This window comes from Pangasianodon hypophthalmus, chromosome 3, assembly GCF_027358585.1.
Source record: "Pangasianodon hypophthalmus isolate fPanHyp1 chromosome 3, fPanHyp1.pri, whole genome shotgun sequence".
In the NCBI taxonomy this organism is placed as follows: Eukaryota; Metazoa; Chordata; class Actinopteri; order Siluriformes; family Pangasiidae; genus Pangasianodon; species Pangasianodon hypophthalmus.
The window spans coordinates 20,318,457-20,331,061 of record NC_069712.1 but is presented as its reverse complement, the minus strand read 5'-3'; the positions used below and the strand labels follow the sequence as shown (position 1 = coordinate 20,331,061).

Here is a 12,605-nt window from a genome sequence, read left to right as displayed (position 1 = left end):
GAATGCTCTGATGTTGTTTTGGTATACAGTCCTCTCTGAAACCATTGGAATGGCAAGGCCAATTCTTTTGTTTTTGCTATACACTTAAGACATTTGGGTTTGAGATCAAAAGATGAATATGAGACAATAGATCAGGACTTCCACTTTCATTTTCTTCATCTAAATGTGTTAAACAACTTAAAAATGGAACAGATAGTATTGGAACAGTCTTAAAGCACACACCTTTTGCAATAACTGCACCAATTCAGAGACTCACTGACATTACCAAACTGTTGCATTCTTCGTCTGTGATGCTTTTCCAAGCTTGTACTGCAGCTTCTTTCAGTTGTTGGGGAGTTTCTCCCTTCAGTCTCCTCTTCAGGAGGCGAAATGCATGCTCAGTTGGGTTAAAGTTTGGCAATTGACTTGGCCAGTCTAAAACATCCCACTTTTTTCCCCTGATGAAGTCCTTTGTTGTGTTGGTAGTGTGTTTTGGGTCATGTGTCTTGCTGCATGATGAAATTCCTTTCAATTAGATTGGACAGAATGTTTCTGTAGACTTCTGAATTCTTTCTGCTGCTACCGTCATGAGTTACATCGTCAATAAAGATTAGAGAGCCTGTTCTAGAAGCAGGTATGCAAGCCTAAGACATGACACTACCGCCACCATGCTTGACCGATGAGCTCGTTTGTTTTGGATCATGAGCAGATCCTTTCTTTCTCCACACTTTGGCCTTTCTACCACTTTGGTTGAGATTAATCTTGGTTCCAGGACTTTTGTATTCTCTTTCGTATACTCACCTCTGTATTTTTTTTTGTGAATTCCAATCTGGCCTTCTGATTCTTACTGCTGATGAGTGGTTTGCATCTTGTGGCATGGCCTCTACATTTCTACTCTCAAAGTCTTCTTCAAATGGTGGATTGTGATACTTTCCCCCTGCCCTGTGGAGGTTGTTGGTGATGTCACTGACTGTTTTTCTTCCCCCACAACTGTGACAATGTTATCAACTGCTGTTGTTTTCCTTGGTTGACCTGTTCCATGTCTGGTTGTTAGTACACCAGTGGTTTCCTTCTTTTTCAAGACATTCCAAACTGTTGTATTGGTTATGCCCAATGCTTGTGCAATGGCTCTGATTTATTTCTTCAAAATAGCTTAAAAATAGCTCAACTCCCTGGTCTTCATGTTGGTTTATCCTTTTTAAAAAACAAATGCAGTCTTCACAGGCAAAACCCAGGGCTCAAACCAATAATAGGTAATAGGTGATGTCAGTAGTCTCATGTACAAATCAGATTGAGGAATATTCTTTAATCCAGCTACCTGGATTCATTATTAGACCTACATAGCTAGCATATTCAGCATTTTATACATAATTTTTAGCATAGTTGCCCAATTAAAAAAAAAAATTGCAAATAGAATTTTGGGTGATTCATATTGTTGAGAAGATGCTATTGCCAATCATTTTCTCCCCAAACACTCTTCTGTTGCGCCACTCAGGAACAATACCCCCATTAGTTAATTATTTATAGACAGATCTTTAGTATCACAGAGAAAAAACATTTTAAAACTATGTTGAGGTTAATGCTAAGGATAACTTTAGCTGAACTCTAGGTTAAACTGCATTTAGAAAGTGGATTGTCAAACACTGAATGTGCGTGCAACCACAAAATATAACTATAAAATACTATTTATTTTTAAAGAAATATTGCTAAAATTTTTCTGTAGTTGTATCCCATTAACAATAAGTACAAAGTCACTTAGTGACTTTACTTTTCACTTTTCAGTCTTACTGAGAGCATTGCTACGTCTTACCAACTGCTTTTTTTTTTTTTTTTTTGAAAAGGCACATGAGTAGCTATTTCAGACCCCCCACAAGCTTACTATTTATTCCACAAAGTGAATGCTTGAGTCAGGAGAATGTCTAAACAGTCTGAAGACAGGCAAGGACCAAACCTCACTCCAGCACCCCTGCCCTCCCCCTCTCTCTCTAAAGGTTAGCTGCTTGGCTGTATACACACAGAGAGGTGGAGAAGCTTTTAGCCTTAGAGTCAGACATTTAGATAATTGTTGTGCTGTGCTGATAGCCTGATGTGTGGCATGACTCTTAGCTAGTTATTCCACATAGCTGACATTTCCAGCATGCAAACCTACACTTCTCCACGATGATTGTTTCTCTGCTTTCTTTCTTTGTGTGTGTGCACACATGTGTGTGTCTTTTGGACACCTGTCCCTGATCCTCACTCTTCTTCACGGTTGTCCCACACACTAATTGCTGATTTGGCATAGTTATTCTGAAAACATTCCAAGGTCCAGTTACAGGAGAAGACCATTCACACACACACACACCATGAACACAAGGACACATTGGCATATACAGTGCTTAAACCATATACCACAGTTTGAAAGCATGGAGCCATTTCATTTCTTTGATCACATCATGATTTACTTATGTGACTTTAATAAACATTTTGCTATTTTTGTTATGATTATGTTTTACAATAACTAAAAAAGAGCCAGTGTGTATGTGTTTTTGTGAAGCAAAGTGGGAGGTTTAGTTTGAGCTCGGTCTGGGTCGGGGTCAAGCTTCACTGGCTCTTGGAGCCTCCAATAAAACCACAAAACCCTCAATTGTCATATAAAAATGGGAATAATCAGCATATATCCTTCCAATTCAAACTATAGGGTCCTTTAAAAGCACACAACCACAATGTACACACACACACAAACACACACACAGAGCCTTAAACTACTGAACCACTCTACTAAACACTCGCATAATTCTTCCAGGCTTATGTGGAGCAGTCGTACTCATCTCCTAACGTCCAGGACACAGAGTTCACATTCTGCCGAGCTGGAAGGCTCTGTGCGGCAGCATTTCTGAAAGTCATCACTTGTAGTCCCAGTAAACACACACACACTGCTCTCAGCAAGGTGGGGAGTCCCCCATCCTCACCCAAGCACTCCAAGAAAGAGCCAAGGCTCTGCACAGGACTCCAGACTGACGTTATGTTTGACACATTGCTCCTTTCGCAGCCTCTCCCTCTCACTTTCTTGTCATTTTTCACTCCCCCTCCTCCCCCCATCCCGCTTTTCCTCTCTGCGTCATAAGCGTTGGTGTCTGCTGTCGGCTTTTTAATAGGGCTGAAAAATGTCGCTGGAGTGCCGTCAAACGCCACAGACTAACGGTAAACAGCTCGTCTGGTCAGGGCCTAGCTCCAGCCAAACTCACACACATACTCACACGCACATACACACACACATACCGCTGAAGTACCATGTTTTTACTTTATTAAATTTAGTAAAAAATAAATACTGTGATCCTGCTCTCCCTGTAACCACAGCGAAACTATTAATTATGCTCAGGCCTCCTAGTTTCAGCCTGTTACTGCAAACCCCAGATAAATGCGTGTGTGTGTGCGTGTGTGTGCACTCCAGACCACTGTGCACTACACAGTTAACCAAGAAAATTACAGAGAAGCCTGGCAACACATGAGTCCAGCACATACAGAATACACACACACACACACACACCTACACCTACACACACACACACACACACACACACACACACACAGGCAATGAGTTATCTCTGTTTTTAGGTTTGTTTATGCAGTGGGCCGTTTTGGTCTGTTTCTCTGGTCAGAAAAATATTCAAATATGTTGACTGAGGACACAAACCAGCAAAGACTACAGAAAAAACCCATGGTGCACACACAAACACACACACACACACCAGACAACCCCTATGGAATCCACAGGCCAGAATAGAAATACTGCAAAACAGATTAGCAACTGACCACAGTGATGCAGTGGTTGGTACTTCTACTAAAAAGCCTAAACATAAACACACACCTGGTTTTAACGTGGTATCTACACCAGCTTCAGCTGTTACCACCAGAACATTCATTTAGTGCGTTCCATTCACTTGACACACTCATGTGGTGTTAATACAACTCTGATTATGATAAATGCATATATGCAACATTCATTAAAAAAAGCTTCTGCTACGAAGGTCTAAGAATTGATGATGATACTCAGATTGTTGTTACAGTTTTTTTTTTAATTACCATATTAGAGATTTGTTGTAGTTATCAAATGTAGATGAAGTCAGCCAAGAGATCTCTGAGCTTTGATTTGACAGATTTTTCTTTTTTCACACTTACACAGTTGTACTGTCTAAGTCTCAGTTTACTGGTGCCAATCAGAGGTAAAGCTTGATGAGGACTCAGACTGTACTAACTTGAGATCAGCTACAGGTGATACACTTGTTAAGATCAGTATCAGGGTTTAGTTTAGCGATTCATATGATCATAACAAACTCAACCTGAGGCTAGATTTATTCTTTACACTCAGCATGTTGATGATAAAGTGACCTACATGAAGGACTGAGAAAAACGGGAGCTTGGCAAACAGCTCTGCAAAAGAAACATTCATTTAACTGCAAATACTTTTGTGAAAGAGACTCTTTCACTCACACACACACACACACACACAATGAATGAGAGTCTTCAGCACTCTGGGGAAGTACAGTATGTTACTCTTCTGACAATATTTGAGACTTTAGACCCCAGGGAGCCTGCAGGACTACAACACACACACCTCTGCCTTCTTACCTAAAACTTTTTTTGCTTTTAATTGTTTCTTTTAGATTTTTTTTGTGCAAAGTGAATTACTATCTACTTAACTGTAAATGCATAATGCCCAGGCCTAGGACCAACAGATTTTATTGAAATGATTCCAGTGACCGGTAGAGTTGTTGCCTCACAGATCCAGGGTCCCCGGTTTGATCCTGAGCTCGGGTTACTGTACATACTGAGTCTCTGTGCATTTTCTTCCTGTGTCCATGTGTTTCCTCCTACCTCCCATGAGTTTCCTCCCACCTCCCCAAAAAAATGCCAGTAGATGGATCGGCTATGCTACATTGCCCCTAGGTATTATCGCATGTGTCAGTGTGTGCTATTGTGCCATTAGATAGACTGGGACCTCATGCCCAGTGTTCCTGGGATAGGCTCTGGATCAACCACCACCCTGACCAGGATAAGTAGTTACTGAAAATGAGTGAGTCCATATTCCACATGTCAGTGGATTCCTTAGGCCTAGGGCACTCAGGGCTGGCTATATGAGATGGTTTCATGAGGCGAAATATATATATACATATACACACACACACACACACACACACCTCCACTCTTCTGAGAAGGCTTTCCACTAGATTTTGGAGTGTGGCTATGGGGAGCATTCTGTTTTCCAATTTATCCGAAAGGTGTTCAGTGGGGTTGAGGTCAGGGCTTTGCGCAGGACACTCAAGTTCTTCCACTCCAAACTTGGCAGATCATGTCTTCATGGAGCTCGCTTTTTGCACAGGGGCATTGTCATGCTGGAACATGTTTGGGCCTCTTAGTTCCAACGAAGGGAAATTATAATGCTACAACATACAGAGACCTCCTATACAACTGTGTAGTTCCAGCTTTGTGGCAACAGTTTGGGGAAGAACCACATATGGGTGTCCACAAACCTATATACATATTACAATTTTAAATCAGAATCAAAGGCTAAAATGAGAAAGTGGAAAAACTTTTTTTTTTCAGTCTACTACAAGAAAACTGTTCAAGAAATTAATCCAAGTAGAAAACAAAGGGAAGGTAAAAGCAGTAATACCATGGTGCACAGAATAAAATATCACCATTTTTATGTAGTGTGTTTATTGAAAATCTTTTAATTAACAGCAATGTTTTGTCAGGCACAGACTGTGAGTACGGAGCTGTAAGTTCACTGCTGTGGGTGAAACAGAAATACAGTGGAATGTTCTCAGAGTAGGGACATGGATGAAAAATAAAAGAAGGCATTCATGTAAAATCATTAGTAAACTTTGTTTGCACATGTCTCTATGTTAGAAGGTGAGAGAAACAGAATGAGGCTGAATGAATTGCTACTTTAATTCAGCAAACTTTATTTAACTCCTCCAAAAAGTCTACATGGAATGCATTGTTGGACCAACTTCCTTTGTGAGAAAATACTGCAAAGATCACTTTCAATCCTAGTTAAAATCATCAACCTATATCAAATCTACTCAATGCATGGTAATATTCTGCAAATTAAAACTGTAATTTAACTGTAAAATCTTCTAATAAGAGCTGAATGGCACTATCACATAGAGCTAAAAGAAAAGACAGATTAAAGTTGAATGAATAATAGTGTGGTCATTAGACCATATTGCTAATCATTCCAGCCAGTTCAAAAGCGGCAGGAAAAGCATGATGTCTGGAAGAGAATGTAAACATTTTCATTGGAATTGAACCCTCCTCAACCCCAAAACACATCTTGGTACTACCTCCATCTTAGATTACAAAAGTGTCATGAAACCAACACCACTGTATGCACATCTAAACAAACTAAATTATAAATACAATAAATATTTGTGGGGAAAGGACCAGCATCTCAGTGCTGGTGGGGTGCAGGGCCTTCAGTAGTAGAGTATAGGGGGATTTTTGCAGGTGAACCAGAGGTTAAAGGTCATACAGAGGAGAGCCATTCAGGAGAAAGAGCGTGTTTCAATAAGTACATGCCAAATAAACAATGAGCGCTCTCTTTCTGGGACAATGGCCTCTCTCGATTGGAAGAAGAAGAGATGGAACTTTCCCAATGAACGTCTTGGGTGCTGTAATCCAACAACAACAGTAAAGAAGTGCTTTACGAAATTTGTTTAAAGAAACACCCTGCTTATGTCTCTGCTGCTGTGGCTGTACATTCAAAACCTCTAGAAAAACATCAAACCCTCCCTTTGGGCCAGGCACTTGATGAATAGAAAATGGGCCGATCATAATAAGTTTGACAGGACAGAAAAAGAGCTTTACACTCCTCAGATATTAAATCTACATTTTTTGTTTGTTTTAGCAGCAAGTGCATCACCTTGTCTCTTCCTTTGTCCCTTTATACATTATTGCCAGTTATCTGTACATGCACAATTGTCTAAGGACACCCTGAGACACAACCAAACCTTCCCACAATGCATTGTTTGATTCACAAAGCAAGAGACAATCACATATCAGCAACTCACTCTCAGATCGAAGAGGAAGAAAGAATCTGGACTTAGAACAGAAAAGTTTGGCAGATGGAAGATTTTGGCACTTTGTACAAATATAGAGATGGAAGATACCTCGCAGTATTTCACACTTTTCTTTTAGCATAAATGAAAAAGCAATCATAAAACACACTTTTATAAAATGGTTTGACCATATAGTTTCTACTGTCTTAATTGATGCCATCTGGGTTTTAACCACAAAGCATTCCTTCATATCAAAGAGCGACATACAGGACCACAGTCTTCATTCTCTGAGAAGGCTGTCTCTTCTGTAAAACTTTAGTTTTCTATAATACTTTACCTGTGTTGGAAAAAATTTTAAATCACTGCATTGGTTACTTTGTAGGGCTGACAAGGCAAAGGTAGCTGTAGGGAAGCTGTATAAAATTATATACAATATTAGTTTATAGTGTTTTTTTAACATTAAACTCTGGCAAGTGCTGAATTCTTTAGTTCTCAGAAGTTTGACAATTTCTTCTCCAGAGAAAAATCACATGTGGTCCCTGTATTCCACTGATATTAACACTGAGATCACAGTCAACACAGTGAAAAACATGTGGCACTCTCATTTCATCTCAGAACTTAACTTCTGGTTCATGGCATTATGCTGTTACTTATATTGCCAATAGTATTTATACATTCTTGCCACTGTAAACAAAGAGATGGAACACAAAAGAAAATAAAGAAAAAAGCCACAAAAAACAAATCCACTGGCTGAGAAAATGCTGTACCTCTGTTGTAAATAACTTACAAAATTAAACTCAACAAAAAAACCCTTTGTTTACAGTACCAAAACCCTAGACTATAATTTTAGACCTTAAAATCATTATGTTAAGTCTATAAATAGCTTTACAAATATACATGTTAATTCAAATAAAACTTTTAGCTTTTTAAGATTAAATGTTTACATGACCTCAACAATGTATGCTCATTTGCAATGCATTGTTTTTAAACTATTTTTTTTTTTAAATCAATTCTTTTCTCTTACATACACTGCTGTGGACTGCAATATGATACATATTTATATCTGTATATTTACAATAGAAAATTTAGATACATACAAAACGCACAATTATATTTCCTCAAATCAAATCTCACATCTGGGACTCTTCTCCTTTAAAAGATTGGCATGTCAGAAGTTCTCGTGAAAAAAAAAAAACAAGTAATAGTTAAAAAACGAAACTGGCCATATGTTTGAAAGCAATGGTTTAAGTTTGATTCTCACGCAAATCAAATATTTTCCCATCAGCTCCAAGTTGTCCTACATGGAATGACACTTGGAGTGTCACTAATATGTAGCTACTGTATAGTAAGTCCCCACTGTTCCACTGGTTCTGTGTTTGTTCGATAGGCACGGAATGGTTTCACCCTTCAAAATGCCAAGCATTAAAAGAAAAATAAACTGGCAGAGTAGAAAAATAGGAATTCTCTTTAAAAAAGCACGATTTTCAAAAAAGCAGAATGTCAGCTTATAAACAGAAGAAGGGCATGAGGAAGAGGAAACGTGGTGATGGTAGCCTCGATGTTGTGTACACACAGCTTTCTTTCCCACTCGAACTACGCAGTGTGCAGAGCGGATTAGTTCGGTGTGGCTGGAGAACTGGAGCGCGCTGTGCAACACTGAGCCTCCTCCTATCTGGATGTTTATCAGGGGATTGAAGGGTGACCTGTCTTTGACCCCTGAGGCCGCTCCAACTTCCTCTTAAGGGTGTTTATGTTCTCATAATGCCGTTATTATGATGAATTTTAGGGTGTTGATGTCCGCTGTCGTGTTTAAGCTGTTTACACCCGTATAATGCTGCTGCTGTTGTGTTTCAAGCCTCTATGTCCGTATGACGCCATTGCTGTGGTGGTGTTTAGGGAGGCATGGCTCGTCAGGCAGGGGATCATGAGCAAACACAGAGTCATCTCCGGAGGAGCAGGTGCTGTTGGAGTCTGGACAGGTGGGAGAGTACTGCTCAAACGGTACTGAGAGATCCAAATACTCCTGCAGAGATCACACACACACACAAGCACACGCAAATGCTGGGGTTTCTCTTAATACATAACAGCTGAGTATATCTCTGAGGCACTGAGTAGTAATATAATAGCGGGAAAGTGAAGGAGAGATGGAGAGAGAATATGTGGACGCTCTTACATCAGTTGATGTCATGGAGAGAACCCTGTCGTGATCCTCCACCAGCTGTCTGAATGTGGGTCTCTGAGACGGAACAGCATGCCAGCACTCACGCATGATCATATACCTAAAAGTAGGACATAAGTATCATTCATTGTACCACATTTTCACCTTTTTTGAGAAAATAAATTCATATTATATTATTGTCAAAGCATATTTCATCGGTACATCAATACAGATGTACTAGCAATACATTTATTCAGTGCTGGGTTTTTTAAAAGGGGGGTGTTGTGACAATGTGATTAAAATGTCAATGTCAAATTAAATTTAAACAATCAACATGTAACACTTTACTGTGAGTTTGAATGTACTGTATATGTAGTGAATTTGAACATAGTGTCAGAATTGTTTTGTCATGGAAATTAATGTTTAGCTTAGATAACTTAGATCAGTGGATCTCCAGTTTTCTGAAACATAAGAGTGAAGGCTTCATAGAAAAAGGTTGGGAACCACTGGCTTAGATAAGAGTTTGATAATTAGCTAAATGCAAGCATTCGCTAAAGAATGGTTCTCGCTAGAGAGAGCCACTTATTTTTACAGATTTTTACAGATCAGATACAGATACACTTATTTTACACTGGTCAGAAGTGTGGATTAATTTTCTGTAACAGCTCAGCTCTGATGCAAGGCAAATCACAAGTTTATTTTATTGCACACATAATAATATCTTATTGTTTCTATGGTAACAGCTAATTCACAGGGACTTATCTGGCCACATAATCCAAGACAACTGACTGTTATTAATTAATAAAGTAAACACATGGTGAATCTTTTTGCAAGGAGACATTTAGTTTATTTTTTAAGGAGTCTCCAGTGTCAGTGCTTTGTTAAAGTCGGAGGTAAAGATGTTTTAAAGCTTTCTAAGTTTTCCACCATGGGAGAGTCTCCAGGACAGAGAACTTTCTGCTTTCTTGGCAAGAAGACAAACAACTGTTTGTCTTATTAACTTATTAAGGCTGGTGAGGGAATGACTATTGTATTGCTGCTGTAACTTGTCTCACAGACAACAATAAATGTAACCATAACTGGATAAAATGGACGACGTGTCATTCTGTGACTTATGGAAAATTGTAATTGTTGGCTAAGTAAAGAATAAAACACTGGGGCATCACACCACCCTGTCGTGGACTGTTTTCCAATAACAGCATGTCCCATGTTGTATTCCTTAGTTAAAATCTCAATGATTATTTAAGGCAAATATTTTTGACTGAAGGATTCATCTAACAAAAAATGTTAGAAATCACTACATTAACACATTGCAGGTATATAGAATTCTATACTCGCACACATGAACACTAAACTGATGAACAGTATTCACTAATGTATGAGACACTTATTAAATGTTTGCTGCAGAATGAAAAGACACAGGATTAAATGTATTGGAGGTTTTGTGGTGAGGTGAGTGTGTCAGTGACATACAGTTCATGAGTGCAGTTGGCAGGTTTGTCCATTCGATGGCCCTCCTTGAGCAGCTTAAAGAGCTCCTCGACAGGAATGCCGGGGTACGGTGATCCTCCTAGAGTGAAGATCTCCCATAGCAACACTCCGTACGACCAGCTGCAAGAGCACAAAAGCCAAAGGTGAATATAGACTAAGAAAAAGGCAATCAGAAAGAGAGTACCTGTGGGTGGACAAGTGGACAGAGCCACAAGGGCATTTTGGACAGAGGATGATGGCTCACTGTACGACGTGAATATCTGGATGAATACTGGGACCACTTTTTATGACTCTGGTTGTAGACTGTTACATAAAATTGTTGAATTTATCATCTTGTATGGATAAGAAGATGTGGAAACACCACAGAAAACTAGAGAAAATCTGTAAAAATCTCCCTCACTTCTCTCTCTCTCTCTCTCTCTCTGTCTTTCTTAGTGTCTCACTCTCTCTGGGGTGTTCGGTTGTTGGCGGATGTGAGAGGCCAGTTCTCAGTGAGGCTTATAATGTGTGTCTGTGATAAGAGAGGCAAGTCCATTAAAGCAGTGTTATTGTGTGTGTGTGTGTGTTATCACAAGCTGTTCTGTTAACTCAGGGTTCTTTTGTTTGGCCCTATTTCTTCCACACCCCCACTGTGCAGTGCTAATCAAATTAGCCACGCTGAAAGACAAGGGGAGCTAAGAGCCAGTTCACGTTTGCTAGCTAAACTCTCTCTCGCTCTCTCTCTCTCTCTCTCACACACACACACACACACACACACACACAACATAAGAATCTCTATGAATGCTGAATAATTGGCCCATCATCTCATCAGTATCCATTCATTAACTTTATGTCAGACTCAAATCTTATTCACACACATCAGCAGGCAACAATTTTATGGGCGGAGTGTGCACACACACACGCGCACACACAGTAGATGCAAAAATAAAGCACTTCTTTTTCCAGTATTGTAGCGCCTAGAGCTAATAATATGATTTCACTACTGCAGTCTGAGTTTAGGTAAGAATGATTACATTCCATTGGGAAATATTGCACTGTGTGTGCATGTGTGTGTGTGTGTGTGTGTGTGTGTGTGTGTGGGAGCCACTATTGTATCACTGTATTACAGTGTTACACTGACATACCAATCAAGCCTGACTGTGCGAACTGTGATTTACCGGAACCTGCTCTCATCTTGCACACACACACCCCCCCACACACACACCATTAAAAACAAAATGGGATGTGTGCATCGATGAATAACAGAAACACACACAAACACACGCTCAGCTGCATTTGATGCTAACAGATACAGTCATTGTGTTCAAACACTGGCATACTGGATGTTGTGAAGAAAAGGGGAAGTGAAGGGGAAAATAACAGGTATGCGTTGCATTGTCAACTCACACGTCGCTCTGGTGTGTGTAGACCCGGTCAAACAGAGCCTCCGGTGCCATCCATTTAACAGGCAAACGACCCTGAAAGCATACACAGCGGATCAGAACAAGAGATGAGCTGAGCCGGCAGGACTCATAGATACCCAGCTAACATCAACACGGCGCTGTTCTAATCCTCTACTGTCCCATCTAATACGCCGATTCCACCACAGAGCACATTTAAACATTCCCACAAGCTAAAACCCCTTAGATCACTGGGATTCTAAGCTGTGTCCTCTACTGAACTTCTCCTACTGCCCGATCACATACACATGGTTCACCAAGCAACAGTGTGAATAACCCTCTTTTAGTTGGACACTTGGGCATGACAGTTTTCCAGAACATATCATTGTAATATTCACAGAAACAGAATATTTCGGGTTTATTTTATGCATTTTTACAGAAGAATGTCATCAGTATTTGTCTTTTCAGCATAAAAAAATTGGCATTGCCAGCAAAGCCAAATTACACCAACAGCAACAAACTACATATCGACAGTTGAGTCATCCATAACCATTT

The 12,605-nt window shown here is 39.8% G+C and overlaps 1 protein-coding gene across 4 annotated transcripts in view; it reads right to left on the bottom strand.

Moving 5' to 3' along the window:
* Positions 1–5,907: 5,907 nt before the first annotated feature.
* Positions 5,908–12,605, bottom strand: part of fgfr3 (fibroblast growth factor receptor 3) — a 36,999-nt gene continuing 30,301 nt past the window's right edge. For all 4 annotated transcript variants that reach the window (XM_053232626.1, XM_026935766.3, XM_034302745.2 and 1 more), the window contains exons 15-18: positions 12,058–12,128; positions 10,654–10,791; positions 9,196–9,301; positions 5,908–9,045 (exon numbers count right to left, since the gene is read on the bottom strand). In XM_053232626.1, the coding sequence (XP_053088601.1) occupies positions 8,881–9,045; positions 9,196–9,301; positions 10,654–10,791; positions 12,058–12,128 (480 nt within the window). In that variant the 3' untranslated portion in view covers positions 5,908–8,880. The remainder of the gene's footprint in view (positions 9,046–9,195; positions 9,302–10,653; positions 10,792–12,057; positions 12,129–12,605) is intronic.